The following is a 22,728-nucleotide window of genomic DNA, read 5'->3' on the forward strand; positions in this document are numbered from 1 at the left end:
TTTTGAGATGGAGTCTTGGTCTGTTGCCCAGGCTGGAGTGCAGTGGCATGATCTTGGCTGACTGCAACCTCCACCTCCTGGGTTCAAGTGATTCTCCCACCTCAACCTCCAGAGTAGCTGGGATCACAAGCATGCACCACCACACCCGGCTAATTTTTTGTATTTTTAGTAGAGACAGGATTTCACCATGTTGGCCAGGCTGGTCTTGAAGTCCTGACCTCAGGTGATCCACCCGCCTCAGCCTCCCAAAGTGCTGGGATTATACATGTGAGCCACCACACCCGGCTACCACTCCTGGGACTTTTAATCTCCAGGCCCCTTTTTATTTTCTTCTAGGTATTTATATTTACAGGAAGCATCTGCTTTGTTTACTGGTGAATGCCCCTGAACATGGGCTTCCAAGGGGCTAAAACCGTATCAGTCCCTCTCACTGATGTGCTCCCACCCCTGTCCAGAACAGTGCCTGGTACACATAGACCCTCAATAAACAGCTATTCAGCAGATGCATGGTGCTCAGGCTCGGGTTCCTGGAGGTGGGTCCTTCTCTCCTTCCTTAGCTCACATACTCCTGCTTCCTCTTCAGCAATGGGCAACTTCAGCTACCCTGAGCTCAGTCCCAGAGCTGAAGACCCTCCTTGCATCATGATCTCACCCCCATCTGATTTTCAAATACAAAATGAATATTTTTTTTAGTCTATATCTCAAATACACTATTGGAATGTACTTATACCATTCATATTTAGAAGATAATTTGGCATTAGAATTCAGTATAAGTTGAATGTATTTTGCATATGAGGACATAAAATAAAAAAGAATTCAGTATAAGTATGTTCCAAATACGTGTTGCAATATAAGATATACTGTTAGTATTTAATATTTGGTACAAGGGTGCCTCAAATACACTGTTGAAACATATTTTTGTTTTGTTTTTCAGAGTCTCACTTTGTCACCCAGGCTGCAGTAGTGTGACACAGCTCACTGCAGCCTCAATTTCTTGGTCTCAAGTGATCCTCCCACCTCAGCCTCCTAACTGGCATCACACATGTGCACCATCACCTGAGGGTCATTTTTGTATTTTTGTAGAGATGGAGTCTTGCCATGTTGCCCAGGCTGTCTCCAACTCCTGGGCTTGAGTGATCTTCCTGTCCTGCCTCGGCCTCTCAAAGTGCTAGGATTACAGGCATGAGCCACTGTAATGGGACATGTTTACACTAAAACATTATTCATCATTTATCTGACATTCAAATGTAACTAGATATTGTCCTACGTTATTTGCTAAATATGGCAACCTTATTCTAGCACATGGTTATACTGTAGACATATTAATATTAAAAATTATTTATTGGCTGGGCGTGGTGGCTCATGCCTGTAATCTCAGCACTTTGGGAGGCAGGTGGATCACCTGAGGTCAGGAGTTCAAGACCAGCCTGGCCAACATGGTGAAACCCTGTCTTTTAAAAAAATAAAAAGGGCCGGGCGCGGTGGCTCACGCCTGTAATCCCAGCACTTTGGGAGGCCGAGGCGGGTGGATCACGAGGTCAAGAGATCGAGACCATCCTGGTCAACATGGTGAAACCCCGTCTCTACTAAAACTACAAAAAATTAGCTGGGCATGGTGGCGCGTGCCTGTAATCCCAGCTACTCAGGAGGCTGAGGCAGGAGAATTGCCTGAACCCAGGAGGCAGAGGTTGCGGTGAGCCGAGATGGTGCCATTGCACTCCAGCCTGGGTAACGAGAGCAAAACTCCGTCTCAAAAAAAAAAAAAATAAAAAAAAAAAATAAAAAATAAAAAATAAAATAAATAAATAAATAAATAAAAAGAAAAAAAAATTATTTATCACTCCTCCTAAAGAGAGTGAATTTGGGGAAAAAAATATTTACATGCAATGAACTTATATAATGTTTATTTAAAGTATGTGAAATATAGAACACATTGATACTAAAAATGTATTCCTTGTTTTTATTTTTATTTATTTATTTACAGACAAGAGTCTCACCCTGTTGCCCAGGCCAGAGTGTAGTGGTATGATCTCGGCTCAGTGCAACCTTTGCTTCCCAGGTTCAAGCGATTCTCCTGCCTTGGGGTTACAGGGGCGCACTAGCATGCCTGGCTACTTTTTGTGTTTTCAGTAGAGACGGGGTTTCACCATGTTGGCGAGGCTGGTCTCAAACACCCAACCTCAGATGATCCACCCGCCTCAGCCTCCCAAGTGCTGGGATTACAGGCATGGGCCACCGCGCCCGGCGTCCTTGTTTTTCTTGAGTTTACATATAACTAAGCTTTATTTTTTGCTTACTAAATCGGGCAATGTTACTGTGATACTACGGGACATAATTACAGTGGAAATTACTTACACTCATGTATTTATATCAAGAAGTTTTTTAAATACCCTAAATATGAAACAGTAATACTAAAAATAAATTCACTGTTATCCTTAATTCAAGTCTACTTGGACGTCCTGTGTTTTTATTTGCTAAGTCTGGCGATCCTATTCTGGGACATACTTGTACTAAACATATTTATATTAAAAACACTGTTTCGACATACCACTCTTGGACACAGTAAAAAACGGTTGCGTGGGCTGGACGCAGTGGCTCAGGACTGTAATCCCAGCACTCTGGGAGGTCGAGGCGGGCGGATCACGAGGTCAGGAGTTCGAGACCATGCTGGCCAACATGATGAAACCCCGTCTCTACTAAAAATACAAAAATTAGCGGGGTGTGGTGGTGGGCGCCGTTAATCTCAGCTATTCGGGAAGCTGAGGCAGGAGAATCGCTTGAACCCGGGAGGCAGAGGCTGCGGGGAGCCGAAATCACGCCACTGCACTCCAGCCCGGGCAACAAGAGTGAAATTCCGTCATAAATAAAGAAATGGCCATTGCGTGTGTGGAACGCCTGCGTTTTGCCCAGCGGCCGCGTCGTACTTACGCATCCCCCGCAGCCGGCCCCTTCTCCGCTCCCCTCAGCCGTGCTCTGGAAGCCGCGCGACCAGTTGCCAAGGCGACCCGAGCCGGAGCCCGAGGTTACTGGAGGGCGCGGCGAAGGCGCGGGCGCTCATCCCAGGCGGCTTCCGATTGGCCCGGCCGCCGAGTGCGTCACAGCCCCACCCCTGCCCGGGAGTCCCGCTACGCGTGACGTGACGCTGACGCGCGGCGCCGGGATGTGGTCCGCCCGCGGCGCTGGGCGCGCTCGCCAGCCCAGGGGTCGCCATCACTGAGCGGCCCAGGCCGGAGCGGAGCCCGCGCGCGGTGAGTCCGCCGCGGCCCATCCGTTCCTCCAACCGCCAAAGCGCCCATCTCCCAGAGGGGCGCGGAGCCGCGTCGGCGGGAGCTGGCCAGAGATCGCGGTCCTGGGGCGCGAGTCGGGGGAGGCTGGCCCGGGCGGGGGCGGGACGGGCCGGGGTTCCAGAGCCCGTCGGGAGTCGCGAGGTGGCTGGGGGAGGGGGGGTGGGAAGGGGAAGGCTAGAGCCCACGCGGGGCGGGGGTTTGGGGTGCTGGGGCCGCCCCTTCCCGCAGGGACCTCGACCCCCGTTGGCATCCGCCTGTCAGTTTGAGGCAGAAGCCCCTCTACGCACCCCCATTGCCCGCCTAGACCCCGCTTGGCCGCGTTCACGTTCTCCCTTCACCACCTGATCCGCATCCCAGGACCCATCTCCCTCCCCACCAGCCACCCCCATCCGGTCTCCCTCCTGACCAGCTGCCCCCGAACCCATCTCCCTTCCAACCAGCCGCCTTCGAATCCAGCTCCTATCCGAACAACTGCCCTGGACCTATCTCCCCCGACCCATCCCCCACCCAATCACCCCCATCCCGACCCCCAACTTAAGCCTCCGTCCCTGCCCCTCCCCCGTATTCCTAGCGCGCTGCCCTTGCCTACTTCCCCAGCCCACTGATTATGGAGCTCCCCTGTGTGGCGTTGTAAGCCCCCTTCTCAGAGCCAGAGCCAGTCACTGACTGGCGCAGTGAACACGTCTACCATGTCAATAAGCATCCGGCATCAACGGCAAAGCCTTTCCGCCCATCCCCGCAATAGAATTTGGGGCCTGGGCTGCAGATCTCAGTGCTCATGCCAGGTGAACCCGGCACTTCCACCAGGCACTCACCCCTCCAAGTGACACTCTCTCACACACATCCCCAACATTAATCCCAGACCCCTACCAAAGTAGACCTCTAGGACCCCAGGGCCACCACAGCATTGCCCATGGAGGAGTCCAGACTTCAGGACCCTTCACATCATCCTAGGCCTCCTTCATCTTCCAGAAACAGCCCCCACCATCAGTCCAGGACTCTTTGTCAGCTCAGGCACGCCCGAATTTTCCACATCAGCCCCCGTATAGACCCCAGACACACCTGTGGACCCTGGTGCCCTCTGCTAAGAAGTCTTCTTTACGTTCATCCCCGATAAACTTAGCCTTTCCTGTCACAGACCTCAGCCCAGGAACCTGGAAGATGCTGAGAGGCTACAGCCCTCCTCCCTGGAATCTCCAGGGTGAGCTGCCCTGAGCACCTGAGAGAGTATAAGGACTGAGGCCCCAGGGCAAAGGGACTTCTTGGACCTGTGGAGCTTCAAAATAGGCCTTTTTTCCTTATTCAAAAGTACACAGATAAAAGTGTGAATACAATGTAAGAGAGTGTATTTGCCTGTGGTCTCGGCAGGGGAGACCAAGCTGTAGTCTCCCAATCAGGGTGCAGGTGGCCGGGTCCGAGACTTGAAGATTGCTGGTGGGGCACAGGCCTGGTGAGTTGCCTTTTCTGCCACCCTGCACCTCTCCTTTCTCCTGGATTGTAAAACCCATGCACAAGAACTGTAGAGTGAACGAAGAATGCAGCAGAGGATGAAGAGGGAAAATCCCATGGAATCTCTCCTTCACTTGTCATAAGCATTTCCCGTATAGTTAAAAATCCTTCCTAAAGATTTCTTGTTTTGTTTTGTTTTTCCATGTTGATGAAGGTCACATGGGATCCTGACACCATTTGGAGGAGATTCAGAGAAGTATGAAGAACACAAAGCACTTCGCCGGCCCGCTGTGGGCCTCTGCCCAGCACTCCTTTTCTGTGACACTCACGCATCATCCTGCATCCTGTGTTCTCTGTGCCTCATGTCATCTGTACATCATGTATATATTCCCCATGGTCATGTCATGGTGTTGTGTATTGTGCACATTGAATACTCCCATCACATGGTGGGGGAGGTAGTTGATCCCACCACATTCAACAGCTGGGCACTTTTGTAGTGAATCTTGGTGCCGGAATCTTGCATCTTGCATGCAATCTACCAAGTGTTCTTCATATATAAGTGTTCATAGTGCTTTCCAGAAAGGTCATGCCAATTTATATTCTCACCAGCAGATCAGATCAGCTCAGAGTACAGTTGTTAAAGACAAACAACCAAAACCTCCTTGTTTACTTTTATTTTCATGACTTTTAATGTTTTCTTCAGTTATATATTCACCATAGTGGGCTTGGAAATGTACAAAAGGTGTTTTGTTGAGACAGAGACTCACCTTGTCGCTCAGGATGGAGTGCAGTGGCACAATCTCCGCTCGCTGCAACCTCTGCCTCCTGGGTTCAAGCAATTCTCCTGTCTCAGCCTCTCCAGTAGCTGGGATTACAGGTGCATGCCACCACACCCAGCTAATTTTTGTATTTTTAGTAGAGACGGTTTCACCATGTCAGCCAGGCTGGTCCCAAACTCCTGACCTCAGGTGATCCACCTGCCTCACTCAGCCTTCCAGAGTGCTGGGATTATAGGTGTGAGCCACTGCACCCGGCCACAAAAGGTTACTTTTTCATTGCCCTCTACTTTCCGTCTCTTTTCAGAGTCTCCAGTCTCCCTTGCCCCCTTCCTGCCCTCCTCTACCAGCTTGGAGTTGGTAGGAAAAGCATGAAGGCAGCAAAGATAACACCATGGGCAGAGGCTGCTGCTGCTGCCATCATTGCCGCTGCCGCCACCGTTCATTATTATGTAGCCCACCTGCTGCTTCCATTTAAATTGAAAATTCAGTTCCTTATTTCAGGTGCTCCCAGCTACATGTAGGTGGCTGCCTGGGTAGAGAATGTCTGCATCCCCGTTGGAGCTTCTGATGCGCAGCGCTGGCTACTCCCCGGGGGCAGCCACTCTTGCTCCCACAGCTCGTCAGTCGTTGAGTGTCGAATGACTAAATGAGAGGGAGATAGACTCTAAGGGAAAAAGATGTGTTCAGAAAGGCATGGGGGTTTCGAAGATGGCGCCAGGAGGATGATGGCCGGGACATCTTCGAGGGGAGCAACTAGGAGGGGAAGGGCAGGGGCTGGACAGCAGGTGCAAAGGTCCTCAGGCAGCCAGTGGCTTGAATTCGGCGCAGAGTAGCCTTTGAGAGGCATGTGGAAGATGAGATCAGGAGGTGGGGAAAAGGCAGGTTAGTTCCTTGAGGTGCTGGAGGCCAGGACTAGGAAGTGAGCTGAGGGGCATCCTGAGCAGGGAGGGCCACCATCTGATGTGGCCCCTCTGTCCCTGCCCTTCTCTGCAGGCCCCTGATTGCTGACTCCGCCCGCCTGCCACACCGGCTCTGTCTGGAGCCACTGAGACTCTTGGGATCCAGTCCACACACACCCTTCAGAGGGCACTCTGGCCAGAGAAATGCTCCAACGGCCCAAAGCCCCTGCCTCCCCCAGACGTCCCCAGACCCCAACCCCGAGTGAGCAGGACGGGGACCCTGGGCCAGCAAGCCCCAGGGACACCGAAGCCCAGCGTCTGCGGTTTCGACAGTTCCAGTACCACGTGGCGGGTGGGCCGCACCTTGCGCTGGGCCAGCTCTGGTCGCTTTGCCGCCAGTGGCTGAGGCCTGAGGCGCGCTCCAAGGAGCAGATGCTGGAGCTGCTGGTGCTGGAGCAGTTCCTGGGCGCACTGCCCAGCAAGATGCGGACCTGGGTGCAGTCACAGGGCCCCCGAAGCTGCAGGGAGGCCGCCAGCCTGGTGGAGGACCTCACACAGATGTGCCAGCAGGAAGGTGAGAGGCGCAGGCTCGATGCCCCGGGACGGGCGAGGGGGCCTGACGTCTCCGAGGACCGAACTGCCCTCCTTCCCGCCCGCATCGCTCCCACCCCTGCCTGGCCCCTCCCGACCAGCAAACCTCTCCTGCCCCGCGCCTGTGTTTTTAATTATTTTTACATATAAATGTCGTGCTGCACGCCTCATCTGCCTCAAATTTCTCACTCAGTCGGTTATTAAAGATCCCTCCATTTCCCATGTGTCCATCTGTCCTGTGGCTTTGTGTCTGCTGCTCCTCACCAGCTGCCCTCTGGGAGGGACGCTACCCCGCCACCTCCTCCCAGCCACCTGCAGCGCCTCTGGCAACACTCCGGAATCCTAGAGATCTTTAAGCCTTCACTGGGCACAGGCCCCACCACTGGCTGATGGTGGGGAGAGGCTTAGGTCTGCACCCCGACTCTGAGAGCTGGGAATTTGGGGTGGAAACTGGGCTCCCTCCCTCTCCTCTCTCAGCTCCCCGTTCCCCTGAGAGGGCCTTGTCCTCCTGCACCTTTGCCCCTGTGACCCCACATCGAGATTCCATCCACCCAGAGCCCGGTTCCATGAGTGGGGCTCTCCTAGTGACGAAAGTGCAGGGATTGGACACTGGGTGGCCAAAAGAGGCAGCCATGGGTGGTGAGAGTGGTCGTGGCACTGTGGACGAGGGAGGGCTTCCCCAGCAGGTCCTCAGGAAGGAGGAGGCACCAGGCAGCTGTGCTGCAGGAGCAAAGGCTGGGAGTGAGAAGGACCTGATCAGAGGTCAGAGAAAAGGGGGCTGGAGCAAGGGAGAAGAACAGGCCCTCTCTTGCCAGCTCCCACTACAGCTTTCCCGTAGACTAAGTGATAAGCAGGTCACAGGACACAGAGTCTAGGGTCTCCATACTGCCCCAGGGCAGCCAGTGCCATGCTTGGGAAAACTCTGAGAGTTGAACTTTCCAGAGGTGCAATGGTAGCCCTGTAAGCTGCAAGGCAGAAGCCAGATGAATTAGCCTTTGAACTCTCTGCTCCTGGGGCAGAGGGCCCAAGAGCACCGGCTTCGGGTGCTCTGTGGACCTCATAGCCATCCCAGCCCAGAGGCACCCTTGCTAGGTTTAATGCTACATGGTCACTCTCAAAATTCTCCATCCTTTTTGAGCAAAGGACCCTGAAATTTGTCTTCCATAGCTGTGGTCTGCTTTTTACATTCCGTATTTTGAGCCTACGAAATAGTAAAGCAAGTATAATGAACAGCCCCTCACCCGACACCCCGCCCTATCAAAGCCTAACCTCCAGAAAGCCTGGCTTGGCGTTGTGGTTTTTTTTTTTTTTTTAAATGGAGTTTCGCTCGTTACCCAGACTGGAGTGCCATGGCACGATCTCGGATCACTGCAACCTCCGCCTCCTGGGTTCAAGCAATTCTCCTGCCTCAGCCTCCTGAGTAGCTGGGATTAAAGGCACGCGCCGCCATGCCCAGCTAATTTTTTGTATTTTTAGTGGAGACGGGGTTTCACCATGTTGACCAGGATGGTCTTGATCTCTTGACCTCGTGATTCACCCGCCTCGGCCTCCCAAAGTGCTGGGATTATAGGCGTGAGCCACCGCGGGCTTGGCGTTGTTTTAAAATAAACACCCATGACGAGGCGCGGTGGCTTATGCCTGTAATCCCAGTACTTTGGAAGGCTGAGGCAGGCGGATTACTTGAGGCCAGTTCCAGACTAGCCTGGCCAAGATGGTGAAACTCTGTCTCTACTAAAAATACAAAAAATAGCTGGGTATGGTGGTGCATGCCTGCAATACATCCCAGCTACTCCGGAAGCTGAGGCAGGAGAATCCCTTGAACCCGCGAGGCAGAGATTGCAGTGAGCCAAGATCACGCCGCTGCACTGCAGCCTGGGCGACAGAGCAAGATTCCATCTCACAAAAAAAACGAACAACCAGTGGAGTTGGCTGAACCCCCAGTCGTGTCTCCTAGTCATGTTGTTCCTCGCTCTGCCTGACACCCCAGAGGTGGCTGTGGTCTTGAATTTTTGTTTTGTGTGTGTGTGTGTGTGTGTGTGTTTTGTTTTGAGATGGAGTTTTGCTTTTGTTGCCCAGGCTGGAGTGCAATGGCACAATCTTGGCTCATTGCAACCTCTGTCTCCTGGGTTCAAGTGATTCTCCTGCCTCAGCCTCCACAGTAGCTGGATTACAGGCACCTGCCACCACGCCCAGCTAATTTTTTGTATTTTTAGTAGAAACCAGGTTTCACCATGTTGGCCAGGCTGGTCTTGGAACTCCCGACCTCAGGTAATCTGCCCGCCTCAGCCTCCCAAAGTGCTGGGATTGCAGGTGTGAGCCACTGAGCCTGGCCGAATTTTTCTTTTTTTTAATTAAAAAATAAATAGAGGTGGGGGTCTCGCCATGTTGCCCAGGCTGCTCTCAAACTCTTGGGCTCAAGCAATCCTCCTACCTCGGACTCCCAGAGTGCTGGGGCTGGGATTGCAGGTGTGGGCCACCGTGATGGCTGGCCTTGAATTTTTCATTGCCATCTCTGTCTGTGAACGTTTCCTCCTACTGGATCCATAATAGTACATGCTTCTGGTTCCCACGTCTTTTTTTTTTTTTTTTTTTTTTTTTTTTTTTTTTTTTTTTTTTTTTTTTTTTTTTTTTTTTTTTTTTTTATACAGTCTTACTCTGTTACCCAGGCTAGAGTGCAGTGGTTTATTCTTGGCTCACTGCAATCTCCACCTCTAAGGTTCAAGAGATTCTCCTGCCTCAGCCTCCTGAGTCGCTGGGATGACAGGCTCCTGCCACCACGCCCAGCTAATTTTTTTATTTTTAGTAGAGATGGGGTTTCACCATGTTGGTCAGGCTGGTCTCAAACTCCTGACCTTGTGGTTCACCTGCCTTGGCCTCAGAAAGTGCTGGGATTACAAACGTGAGCCACCACGCCCGGCCTGGTTCCCACGTCTTGACCCTTCTGTAAATGGTGTCCTGTAACTGGCTTCTTCCGTCAGCAGTCATTCTCTCTGTGCACAGCAATGCCGGGGGTCTTGGGGAGCAGAAAGCTCATGGTATCCAGCCCTCCCTAGTTAGTCGGTGCTGCAGTGAGTGTCCTCGTGGGCTTCTGGAGGCCCACAGTAGTGTGGAGTGTCAGTAAAGAGGGTACTTGTCCTCAGCGGCCCTTGGTGTCACCACAGGTTCCTGCCCGACAGCCACGTGGAGGGACAGAATGACGGCCCTGCTGCCACCGTTGCCTGAACCTGAGGGGTGCTGCAGGGATGTTCGGGGAAAGTCTGCCCTCCCCAGAAGGTCTGGAGAATTGGGGGCTCTGGGAAGAACAGACCCCTCTCATGATCCCTTTCTCCCGCACAGTTCTGGTATCTCTGGACTCGGTGGAACACCAGGACTGGAGTTTCGGTGAGGAGGAAGACGGGAAGAGCCCAAGGTCCCAGAGAGAACCATCCCAGGTGAGCCCGGGGCCCCCAGCTCCGTGCTCCTGCACCCCAGGGTGTGAGTGCCACTCCTGGGACGGCCTCAAGGATGCCCCATCCAAGGACTGTGTGAGGTTGTCACCAACACTCCCAGGAAGCCCGGCCTCTGAACTCCTCGCCTGTCCCACAGATTCCCCAAACTTCCTGGGCTCAGTTCCGGGCAAGGGCAGTGAGTGCAGGTGTGTGTATGCTGTGCGCCTCTGGGCCTCACCCCAGCCCCTCCAGTCCTTTCTGAGCTGCGCGGTTAGGGCCCATCCTCCTGTGTCACCAGCATCAGATGCTGGGTGTGTTGAGAAAATCCAGGCACTGCCCCTGATCCTCTCCTCTCAGTTAACCCAGGATTCTGGGCGGGGCCAGAAGGAAACGCCGCCAGGGGCTCCCTAGCAACTAGATCTGCTCTGGTGCAGACCTCAAAGCGAGGGGTGGGGCCGGCTCAGTTGGGAGCCAAGCGGATCTTGGTGTGGCTGGAGAGATTAAAATCGGGTCGGGCCACGCAGACGCAAGAGAGAAATTCAGTGGTAATGGGTAAATCACAAAAGAACAAAAATAAGAACTGCTAAGCAAATGGCATGTATGATCAGGGCTACTGTGAGTCTCAACACTTTCTGACCCTGGATCTTGATCCTGGAGTCTTCAAGGGAAACACTGCACAGCTGCGCAATGGATGGAACGAGGTTTTGCTCACAGAGCCAGAGCACCATCGGTCCACGTGGCTGTCAGCTCCAGGCCAGCAGGTCCCTTCTAGAGGGAGCCTGACCTAACAGTGGGGCAGTCTAGGTGCCATGTGAACCACACGCCTGAGCAGAACAAAGGGGCACACATTGGGAAAGAGACCCCTACACAAGGCACTATGCCCAGCACAAACTGTGAGGACCCCTTATCTCTTGGTAAGGAAATGTTCTAGGCCCAGGGCCCACTCTCAGCAGAGTAACAGATTGAAAGATGGCACATGTGTCTCTCCCATGGTCTTAGTCCATTCTGGGTGCTATAACAAAATACGACTGGGTGTGATGGCTCATCCCTGTAATCCCAGCACTCTGAGTGAGTCCTCACTGGAAGCTGAGGTGCGAGAACCACTTGATCCCAGGAGTTCAACAGCAGCCTGGGCAACATACCAAGACCCCACGTCTAAAAAAAAAAAATTAGCCAAGTGTATGGGCATGCACCTGTAGTCTTAGTAACTCTGGAGGCTGGCTGAGGTGGGAGGATCACTTGAGCCCAGGAGTTCAAGGCTGTAATAAGCTATGATCATGTCTCTACCCTCCAGCTTGGATGACAGAGTGAGACCCTAACTCAAAACAAAAACAAAAACAAAATGCCACAGCTTGGATGGTTTATAAACCACACAAGTTCTGGGCAAAGTGGCTAATGCCTGTGATCCCAGCACTGTGGAAGGCTGAGGCAGACGGATCATGAGGTCAGGACTTCGAGACCAGCCTGGCCAACATAGTTAAACCCCATCTCTACTAAAAATACAAAAATTAGCTGGGCGTGGTGGCACACACCTGTAATTCCACCTACTTGGGACACTGAGGCAGGAAAATTGCTTGAACCTGGTAGGCGGAGGTTGCAGTGAGCAGAGATCATGCCACTGCACTCCAGCCTGGGCGGCAGAACAAGACTCCGTCTGGGGAGTGGGGGAACAGAAACTTCTTTCTCATAGTTTGGAGACTAGGAAGTCCCAGGTCAAGGTGCCAGCAGATCCAGGGTCTGGTGAGGATCAGTTGCCTCATTCACAGGTGGTGCCTTCTCCCTGTAACCTCACAGGGTGGAAAGGCAAGGGAACTCTCTGGGGCTCTGTTAAAAAGGCACTAATCCCAATTATGAGGGCTTTAACCTCATGACCTGATCCTCTCTCAAAGGCCCTACCTCCTAATCCCCTCTCCTTGGGGGTTAGGGCTTCATCACATGAACTTTATAGAGACACAAACATTCAGACCAGAGTGGCAACAAAATCGAATCGCTTTCCCTTCCCTCTAGCACTGAACAGACAGGGTCATGTCCTCATTCTTCTTCAGACCGCATGCCCCTCTCTCTCCTCTGAATGATAACCTTGTCTCTCTTCTCTGTCCTCTTGAGCAATAATAACCTCCAATCCCGGCTGTCGGGACCTCAATCCCTCCAGCACACTGTTGACAGCTTGGGCGGCCCCAGGACACCCCCACCTCTCTTCAGGACCACGCCTCCCTCAACCTTGACAGAGGTTGTTGGCCTCCCCTCCACACGCCCTCCGCATCACCCACTCACAGCCTTGCAGCATCTTTGTTTCCCTCTATGTTTTCTGTTTTTTGAGGAGGGGGAATCTCACTGTTGCCCAGGCTGGAGTGCAGGGGTGCTCACAGCTCACTGCAGCCTCGAACTCCCAGGCTAAAGTGATCTTTTCACCTCACCCTCCTGAGTAGCTGGGACTACAGGTGCGTGCTCCACCACACCCGGCTAATTTTTGTATTTTTAGTTGGGACGGGGTTTCGCCATGTTTCCCAGGCTGGTCTTGAACTCCTGGACTTAAGTGATCCACCTGCCTCAGCCTCCCAAAAAAGTGCTGGGATTATAGCCATAAGCCATTGCTCCCAGCCTGGTTTTCTCCTGTTTTCTGTGTGCACACTTAAAAGGCAGACAAAAATCTCATGTTTCCCTTTTCTTTTTCTATTTTTTTTCCTTTGGAGACAGAGTCTCACTGTCGCTCAGGCTAGAGTGCAAGGGCGCAATCTCGGCTCACTGCAACTTCCTGCCTCAGCCTCCCAAGTAGCTGGGAAATTTTGTGTTTTTTTAGTAGAGACGGGATTTCACTATCTTGACTAGGCTGGTCTTGAACTCCTGACCTTGTGATCCACTCGCCTCGGCTTCCCAAAGTGCCGGATTACAGGCGTGAGCTGCTGCGCCCAGCTGTAATGTCTACCTTTGCTTCAATTCTTTTGTTTGTTTGTTGGAGATGGGGTATTCTGCCATCACCCAGGCTGGAGTGCAGTGGCATGATCATAGCTCACTGCAGCTTCAAAGTCCTGGGCTCAAGCAATCCTCCCATGCTGGCATCTCTAAGTGCTGGGATTACAGGTGTGAGTCACTACATCTGGCTGGCCATGTTCCCCTTTCAAAAATGAAAATGTTTTTGTGAGCAGATGAGAAAAGTTAAACACCGTTAAGCACAGGATAAGATATCACTCCGTACCTGTCAGGATGGCTGTTCTATGCCACCAGTCCGATCTGAGGCTGGAGTCTCCCAGAGGCATGGTAGGGGTTTCCACCAGGGAGATTGGGAAGATGGGTTGCTTGGTTGTCAGATGAGTCTTCTTGAAAGAGAATGTGATCCATGTCATGTCATACCTGTGTTTCCAGAGGAAGGTGAGATCAAGATCTTGTCTGCAAAGACTGTGTGGTGACAGCTGCTGAGGGTGGGTAGCCTGTAAAAGGTCTTTTGTGTCCTCTGAGGTGAAGGCAAATTGAAAGGGTGTTGAAATATGCACCGATTTGAACATGTTAGCTAATTTATAACAGCAAAATATTGTTGAGTGGAATCAGTAATTTTAATAATATTGGGTATTGGGTCTAGGGGCTGTTTTAATTTAGAATCTTTACGATGTGGAGCACTTCTTCAATCATTAGAAGAGACACACCATGGAAATTTATCACTTATAGGTGCTGGGGGATAATGGCACCCTCAGAGACCCATCACTCACACACACACGCACAGAGGTCAGGGAGGTATGGAGAGTGGGCACCGGCTCTGAGAGAGCCCAGGGTTGGGGGTGTAAGTGTCTGAGGAGCGCACACGGTTGCGCAGTTTACCCCAAGTGGCTGCGAAGCTGGGACAAGAGAATCGGAGCCTGACACCCACAGCAAGCGTTCTCCAGAGGGTCTTCTAATAGGGAGTGCGGGAGATCTGCTGACCCAGGGGACCAAGGTGGGAACTTGGCCCTTAGCAAAACAGATGCTGAGGCAGCAATTGATTTTAAGGCTTATCTCAGCCTTTTTGCATTTTTATAAATGCAAATACTAAGGAAATACCTGAGGCTGGATCATTAACAAAGAAAAGAAGTTTAGGCTGGAAGTGGTGGCTCACACCTGTAATCCCAGCATTTTGGGAGGCCGAGGTGGGCAGATCACAAAGTCAGAAGATCAACACCATCCTGGCCAACATGGTGAAACCCATCTCCACTAAAAATACAAAAAAATTGTAGCCGGGTGTGGTGGCACGTGCCTGTATTTCCAAGCTCCTTGGGAGGCTGACGCAGGAGAATCGCTTGAACCTGGGAGGTGGAGGTTGCAGTGAGCCAAGATCACGCCACTGCACTCCAGCCTGGCGACAGAGCTAGACTCCATCTCAAAAGAAAAAAAAATGGAAAAGAGGTTTGTCTGGCTTACAGTTCTGCACGCTGTATGAGAAGCATGGCAGGCACCAGCATCTGCTTCTGGTGAGGCCTCAAGTCACTCCCACTTGGGAGATCCAGCATGTGCAGACCCAGTGTGTGCCAAGCACTGGCTAGAGAAGCAGCGAGAGGGAGGGAGGAGGCTCCAGGTTATTTTAACAACCATTATGGGAAGTTAATAAGAGTGAGAACTCAGTCACCCCGGGCATTAATCTGTTCTTGAGGGATCCACCCCCTGACCCAAATACCTCCCACCAGGCCCCTCTCCAACACTGGGGGCCACATTTTAGTGTGAGGTTTGGAGGATAAAGGCACCCAGACTAAGGCAGGCCTCAACACAAGGCTTTGGTGGATGGCATACAGAGCCAAAGTTGTAGTAATCCGTCATAAACCACCCTTAGTTTTCCCCAGATTTGAGAACAGGAAAAATTGGGCTGTCAAATAGAGAAACAGTGGGGATCTGCACCCCCTTATTAATTCCATTTTTTTTTTTTCTGAGACAGAGTCTTGCTCTGTCACGCAAGCTGAAGTGCACTGATGAGATCTCAGCTCACCGCAACCTCCGCCTCTCGGTCTCAAGCGATTCGATTCTCCTGCTTCAGCCTCCCTAGTAGCTGGCACTACAGGTGCACCACCAACAAGCCCAGATAATTTTTGTACTTTACTAGACAGGATTTCACCACATTGGCTAGATAGCTGCTCTCGAACTCCTGACCTCAAGTGATTTACGCGGCTCAGCCTCGCAAAGTGCTAGGATTACGGGGCAAGCCACTGAGTCTGACCTTAATTAGCTTTTATAGATAATGAGTTTTAATCCATGAAGGCCCTGTTTTAACTTACATGCAGCTATATGAACGACTTTACTCGGGAGTTCGTGAAATCCCATCTTTTTTTTTTTTTTTTTTTTTTTTTTGAGATGGAGTTTCGCTCTTGTTACCCAGGCTGGAGTGCAATGGCGCGATCTCGGCTCACCACAACCTCCGCCTCCTGGGTTCAAGCAATTCTCCTGCCTCAGCCTCCTGAGTAGCTGGGATTACAGGCATGCGCCACCATGCCCAGCTGATTTTTTGTATTTTTAGTAGAGACGGGGTTTCACCATGTTGACCAGGATGGTCTCGATCTCTTGACCTCGTGATCCACCCGCCTCGGCCTCCCAAAGTGCTGGGATTACAGGCGTGAGCCACCGCGCCCGGCTGTGAAATCCCATCTTATCTGGCCAATTTTTAAGTGACAAAAACTTACTTTAATTTTTATTTATTTGTCATTATTATTTTGAGAACGGGTCTGTTTGTGTCACCCAGGCTGGAGTGCAGTGGCCAGATCATAGTTCACTGCAGCCTTGACCTCCCAGGCTCAAGGGATCCTTCCTCTCAGCCTCCCAAGAAGCTGGGACTACAAGTACATGCCACCATGCCTGGCTTATTTTTTTTTTTTTTTTTGATACGGAGTTTTGCTCTTGCTTGCCAGGCTGGAGTGCAATGGCACGATCTTGGCTCACTGCAACCTCTGCCTCCCACTGCCTCCCAGGTTCAAGCGATTCTCCTGCCTCAGCCTCCCGAGTAGTTGGGATTACAGGCATTCGCCACCACACCCAGCTAATTTTGTATTTTTAGTAGAGATGGGGTTTCACCATGTTGGTCGGGTTGGTCTCGAACTCCCAACCTCAGGTGATCTGCCGTCATGGATTTTTTTCTTTCTTGGTCTGTGGCCAACTAAAGCAGGAGCCTCTTGCCTTTTCTCATCTTTGGGGCTTTTTTAGGCTTTTTATCTGCCTAAAGCCACAATTCGTAAGTTTTCTTTCTCTGGCTGATAAGAGGAAAGGGCTAGGGGAAGGTGCTGGAGTCTCCAGACAGAAGCCTCTCTGCAGGCGCCTGCCTACGGGATAATCAGTCCCTTCTCCCGTGCCCCTTTTTCCCCCTTAATTACAAATTTTAGTATGGTCCCTGTATTTCTAGGCAGCTCCATTTCTTTGATTTCTTTCTCACTGAGTGTAAGCCTGACAGGCTCCAGGGATCCGGGGAGCCCTGCACTTGAGGTTGCAGCCCTCTCTGGGGAACCCCTTTGGCCCCCTTGGGATTGGGTTTGGTTCCTGACGAGGAGGCGGCAGCAGAATTCCAGGCGAGGCCCCAAGCCCTCGAAGAAAAGGGCAGGGCTTTTGCACCTTGCAGCCGGACCCAGGCGCTGTGGGAGGTCTTTTGCATTTCTTTAGTAGTTTAACCTCCTGAGGGTCTTGGGAGCTCAGGGGAGGTGACGTTTCCGTGTTTTAATTTGAAACTTAAAAAGAAAAAAAAAAAACAATGGTGTTTTGTTTGGCCGAACATTCTTTTGAGGCTGGAGTCACCCCAAAAGTGGCGCAGGGGAGTTCCCACAGCGAGTGCCCCCAACCCTCTGGAGATGGGGCCGATTAGGATTCCAAAGAAGGAAGTCCTCAGCGCAGGGTGATTGGCCCAGAGCCTGCAATAGGGGAACTGAGAGAGGGCTGCCATGATCCGCTGGATGGACAGCGAGATAAAGGGGTGTTCTACCCAGGTATGCCCACAATGAGGGGGTCAGGGTGTGAACGTTGGTGAGGATTAAAGGAATTTGGCTGAGGGCCGGGGTCAGTTTCTTTGAACGTCTGGGCAGCAACCTGTGTGCCTTTGTCAAGCTTGGGAGTGTTCAAGGCCCAGGTTTGGGTTCAAGCCTGCTGGGAAGACCCTCCAGTAGGCTGGTCACAGAGTGGTCAAAACACGCTGTGATATTAAGTCAGGAAGCAGAAAGCTGGGAAAGCTACAGGCCCCTACAGTCCAGCCCCCAGCCAGCTCTTCGGATGCACAGGCCCACCTCTCCCAGCATGTTCACTGAACTGGGAAACGGTGGGATCACCTGCAAGGTCCTTTCCTCCTTTAGGGAACACTGCAGACAAAATCCCAGTATGAGATTACAGTGTTGATAACCTGTAATCTCAACACTTTGGGAAGCTGAGGTGGGCAGATTGCCCAGCCCATTCCTTAGGAGTTTGAGACCAGTCTGGCCAACAGAGAGACCTCATCTCTACAAAATAGAAAAAAATTGGCTGGGCATGGTGGCTCATGCCTGTAACCCCAACATTTTGGGAGGCTGAGGTGGGCGGATCACCAGAGGTCGGAAGTTTGAGACCCGCCTGACTAACATGGTGAAACCCGTCTCTACTGAAAATACAAAATTAGCCGGATGTGGTGGTACATGCTTGTAATCCTAGTTACTCAGGAGGCTGAGGCAGGAGAATCACTTGAACCCGGGAGGTAGAGGTAAACACAGGTGCACACGACAAGACCTGGAGTCACGATTCCCAAAAAGCAGAGCTGAAACCAAGGAACCCTCCTCCAAACAATGGGTTTAGGGATTTGTTGTGGTTGTTTTGAGACGGAGTCTTGCTCCGTCACCCAGGCTGGAGTGCAATGGTGTGACCTCGGCTCACCCCAACTTCTGTTTGCGGGCTCGGGCGATTCTTGTGCCTCAGTCTCCTGAGTAGCTGAGACTACAGGCATGTGCCACCACACCTGGTTAAAATGGCACCAATCCAGCCCAGCAGTACTTTCCACCCCAGATCCTTCTCAGGATTCCCAGCCGATGCCCAGGCATTACGGGACCAGGGGAGGGCAAATCAGGGGATTCCTGATGACAAAGAACTGTGTTCCAACAGGGCATAGCGTTGCTTGGCCCCCCAAGCAGTTGTGGCCAGAAGCCAGTGGACATTTATTAGTGACCACCCCCTCTGTCAGAGGGCCCAGCCCATTCCTTCCTCAGTCCCAAAAGCAAGTAATCCAGGCAGTCTCCCAGGTGACTGTCTGCAGGGAGGCCTTTACCTGAGTAAATGCTGCTGCTTCTTTAGTGCCCCAGCCCGTGGTGTGCCCCCTTCCTTATCACATGGTGCGGTGGCCAAGTAGGGGTGAAAGTTCTCCAGTGTCCTGGCCAACCTGCAAAGGTTTGTGATTCGTTAACTGTTTGGGGCCCCGTAGATTCCTCCATCTCAGCTGTTGGCAAACCCCCCTTACTTAGGGGCCTGAGGCTTGAGGATCGCTTGAGCCCGGGAGGTCTAGGCGCACCTCTGCATTCCAGCACTCAAGCCTGGGGGACAAAGTGAGACCCTGTCTCAGGAAAAAAAATGTTTTTAATTATATATTTTATGACCACACTGGTATAAAGGTGAATATATTCCAGGCTGGAGTAGACTTTATGTTCGTTTTTTCCATTTAACTTGAAAATAAATTTAAAAATCATCATGAGAACCCCTCTTCTGCACCAAAACAAAGTTTCGTGGGCCATGAACTCTGTTTCTGCATCTAACGGAGGCATCCACCCTGGGTAGACCACAGTTGCCAACCATGGGCTTCCTCAGCCTCTGCGGGGTATGTACTAATCTGACTCCCTCTCCCATCCCAGACTCCCCTTGGAAGCCACAGCTGCATTCACAGGCCATACCCTCACCACATCACAACTCAAAGTGGGTTTTAGGGGGGTCTTAAGTGGGGAAGGCTGCTGAGGTCCTGCCACCCCTCTCCCACCAGGTCCGCTGTGGCTAAGAGGATCCCTGTTGGCACTGGGTTTGGCTGTGGGGCTCAGCAGCATCAGGGTGCCCCAGCGTCCTTAAGCAAGCAGCACTTGTGGAGGGGCCTTAGGGTCAAGGCCCAGTGCTCATGTGGAGGGATGGCAGCTCCGGGATCAGATCCGGGTCCTGATAGTGCTGGTTACCTGGCCCAGGCATTCCTGTTGCCAGAGGGGTAACACTGCAGGAGGCACACCTCTGCTGGTGAAGCCTGGGGGGAAGTGGAGAACAGGAGCACAGGTGAGGGAGAGATGGAGCCACTCTGGGCGGGGCAGCCCAGCTTGCCAGGAAGTACTGTGGAGTGGGCACAATTGGCGATTGCTGAGTGGTGACAACTGCTGAACCGTCAGGACACCTTTTGAGAAATGCTTCCTAAGGCGGTTTCGTCATGTGCATACATTGCAGAGTGCACTCACACACCTAGGCGGCACAGCCCAAGGCTCCTAGACTACAGACCTGCACAGCCTGGGACTGTACTGAATACTGTAGACAACTGTAACACAATGGTAAGTATTTGTGTATTTAAACATGCACTCACCAGGAAGGGAGCTTGCAAGATGGGAAGTTGCTCTGGGTGAGTCTGAGTGGTGAGTAAATGTGAAGGCCTGGGACGTATTGTCCCTGCTGTAGACTTTAGAAACGTGGCGTACTTAGGCTATACTAATTTGGCAAATATATTTCTTTCTTCAACATAGTTTATCTTACTGTAAGTTTTTGCTTTATAATTTTTTTTTCTTTCCGAGACAGAATCTGGCCGTTGCCCAGGCTGGAGTGCAGTGGCACGATCCCAGCTCACTGCAACCTCAACTTCCTGGGCTCAAGTGATCCTCTCACCTCAGTCTTCTGAATAGCTGGGACCACAGGCACACACCACTACACTGGCTAATTGTTATATATTTAAAAATTTTTTTAGTTTTTGTGTAGATTGGGTTTCACCATGTTGCCCAGGCTGGTCTCAAACTCCTGGTCTCAAGTGATCCTCTCTCCTCAGCCTCTCAAAGTGCTGGGATTACAAGCGTAAGCCACTACGCCTGGCCTAAAAAACATTTTGATTATTTTATAACAACATATTAAAATATGAACAAGCTGGGCATGGTTGGGTCATGCTTGTAATCCCAGCATTTCGGGAGGCTGAGGCGGGTGGATCACTTGAGGTCAGGCATCAAGACGGGCATGGAAACACCCCGACCCCGCCCGACCCGTCTCTACTAAAACTACAATAATTAGCTGGGCGTGGTTGGTGGCACGCACCTGTAATCCCAGCTACTTGGGAGGCTGAGGCAGGAGAACGCTTGAACCTAGGAGGCAGAGGTTGCAGTGAGCCGAGATCGCACCATTGTACTCCCACCTGGGTGACAGAATGAGATTCCATCTAAAAAAAAAAAAAACAAAAACCCATGAGAAACAAAAACAAAAAAAAATTCATGAGCACATTGTAGCGCGGTACAAAAAAATATTTCTGGCTAGACCTGGTAGCTCATGCTTATAATCCTATCACATCTAAAGTTATTTTTAGAGATGAGGTGTCACCATGTTGATTTTCTTGGGCTGTGGTTTGGAGCATAACAAACTAGATGTCAGTAAATATTCCTTGTAAGTTGCTAACTTTTATTTTTCCCAAGAAAAAGAATTCAAATTGTTAAAAACATTGGCATTTGAGGAGGAGAACAAAATGAAGCATCATGCATTTAAAATTAAGACCTTTAACAATAAACTTATTAGGAGAAAATGTTTTGAGGAGAGTAAAACACCAAACTGAAGTGTGGTGGCTCACGCCTGTAATCCCAAAGCTTTGGGAAGTTGAGGTGGAGGATTGCTAAAGATCAGGAGTTCCAGACCAGATTGGGCAACACAGCAAGACCCTGTCTCTACAAAAAATAAAACAATTAGCCAGGTGTAATGGCATGTGCCTGTGGTGCCAGCTACTTGTGAGGCTGAGATGAGAGGATAGCGGGAGCCTGGGAGTTTGAGGCTGCAGTGAGGTATGATCGTACCACTTGCACTCTGGCCTGGGTGACAGAGTGAGACCCTGTCTCTAAAATATGTTATTTCTTTCTTTATATCCTTATTCTACAAACTTTTTTTTTTTTTTACTTTTTAAACTTTTTTTTGTTAAAAACTAAGAAACACACACATTAGCCTACGCCTGCACAGGGTCAGGATCATCAATATTGCTATCTTCCGCCAGCACATCTTCCCCTGGAAGGTCTTCAGGGGAAACACATTGAACTATCATCTCTCGATGACGTGCCTTCTGGAAGCCCTCCTGCAGGCCTGAGGAGTGCACTCTAAAGTAACAACACACAGTGCTCGCAGCAGTCACGCTGATGAAAGGGTTTGCTGGGCAGGTGGCCCGCCGCACGCTGCGGTCTAACCAGCACTATCAGTGCAGGACCAATGAGTAGCCCTGGACAGCTGATGGATTTATCCAGGAGCCGTTTGCCGACATAGGGATGTGTGGACGTCCACACCGTCCACTGCTAAGGGAAGATTCCCAGCGAAAGCAAGGAGTCCATCCAGGAGTCCCGGCAGATGCTGCTCATCTGCATGCCAGCGGCACCAGCACTGGGACTGGGTGGCGGACCGGGCAGGGATCCCTGTCAGCCTTCCAGTCCAGCCGCAAGTCGTGCTGCATCCAGTGAGACCACTTCTGAGGACAGGGACCCGTGGCCCCGGTGGAAGAAATGGCCAAAGCTGAGGGCATCAACGGAGTGCGTCGGTACTGCCGTTCTGATTTACTCCGTGTCTGTCCCGTGTGCCATACGCCTTGGCTGTGGTTACCAGGGAGAAAGACCAAGTTGTGCTGCTTTATCGTCAGGGGCTTCTTGGGGAAGTGGACCTTGCTCCTCACAACAGCCACTCTGGTACTGAGAGAATCCTGTGGCTGGAGCCTGGAGAAATAGCTGCTGGTGTGTGCAACTAGTTGCAGTGGCAGCTTCTTCAGCAGCCTCTTCTCCAAGTACAGCAAGAACAAGGACAAGAGGCACAAGGTGCTTTCTGCTGCAGCTGCTGCTGGGGTCTCTTTTGCCTTTGGTGCTCCAGGTGGGGATGTGCTTTTCAGTCTAGAGGAAGTCAGGTGAGCTGGATGCATGGCTTCTGCTTATCATCCAAGCAACTTGGGAGGCCAAGACGGGACAATCGTGTGAGCCCAGGAGTTCAACACCAGCTAGAAAATGTAGCCAAACCTCATCTCTAAAAAATCAATAACCATTAACTGGGTGTGGTGATGTGTGCCTGTCATTCTAGCTACTTGAGGCTGAGGCAGGAGGATTGCTTGAGTCCAGGAGTTCAACACCACCTGGGCAATGTATCAAGACCCCATCTTTTTTTTTTT

The 22,728-nt window shown here is 51.5% G+C and overlaps 1 protein-coding gene across 11 annotated transcripts in view; it reads left to right on the top strand.

Annotated features, from left to right (window-relative positions):
* Positions 1–3,146: 3,146 nt before the first annotated feature.
* ZSCAN1 (zinc finger and SCAN domain containing 1) overlaps positions 3,147–22,728 on the top strand; it is a 35,733-nt gene continuing 16,151 nt past the window's right edge. The window contains exons 1-6 of one of the 11 annotated variants that reach the window (XM_037731718.1): positions 3,153–3,248; positions 4,260–4,488; positions 4,685–4,737; positions 4,951–5,143; positions 6,509–6,988; positions 10,342–10,436. In XM_037731718.1, the coding sequence (XP_037587646.1) occupies positions 6,619–6,988; positions 10,342–10,436 (465 nt within the window). In that variant the 5' untranslated portion in view covers positions 3,153–3,248; positions 4,260–4,488; positions 4,685–4,737; positions 4,951–5,143; positions 6,509–6,618. Of the gene's footprint in view, positions 3,249–4,259; positions 5,144–6,508; positions 6,989–10,341; positions 10,437–22,728 lie in introns of all 11 variants that reach the window. The other 10 variants (XM_037731713.1, XM_037731715.1, XM_037731714.1 and 7 more) reach the window with 10 other exon arrangements.

The sequence above is a fragment of the Cebus imitator genome, unplaced genomic scaffold (genome assembly GCF_001604975.1).
Source record: "Cebus imitator isolate Cc_AM_T3 unplaced genomic scaffold, Cebus_imitator-1.0 Scaffold417, whole genome shotgun sequence".
Classification (NCBI taxonomy): Eukaryota; Metazoa; Chordata; class Mammalia; order Primates; family Cebidae; genus Cebus; species Cebus imitator.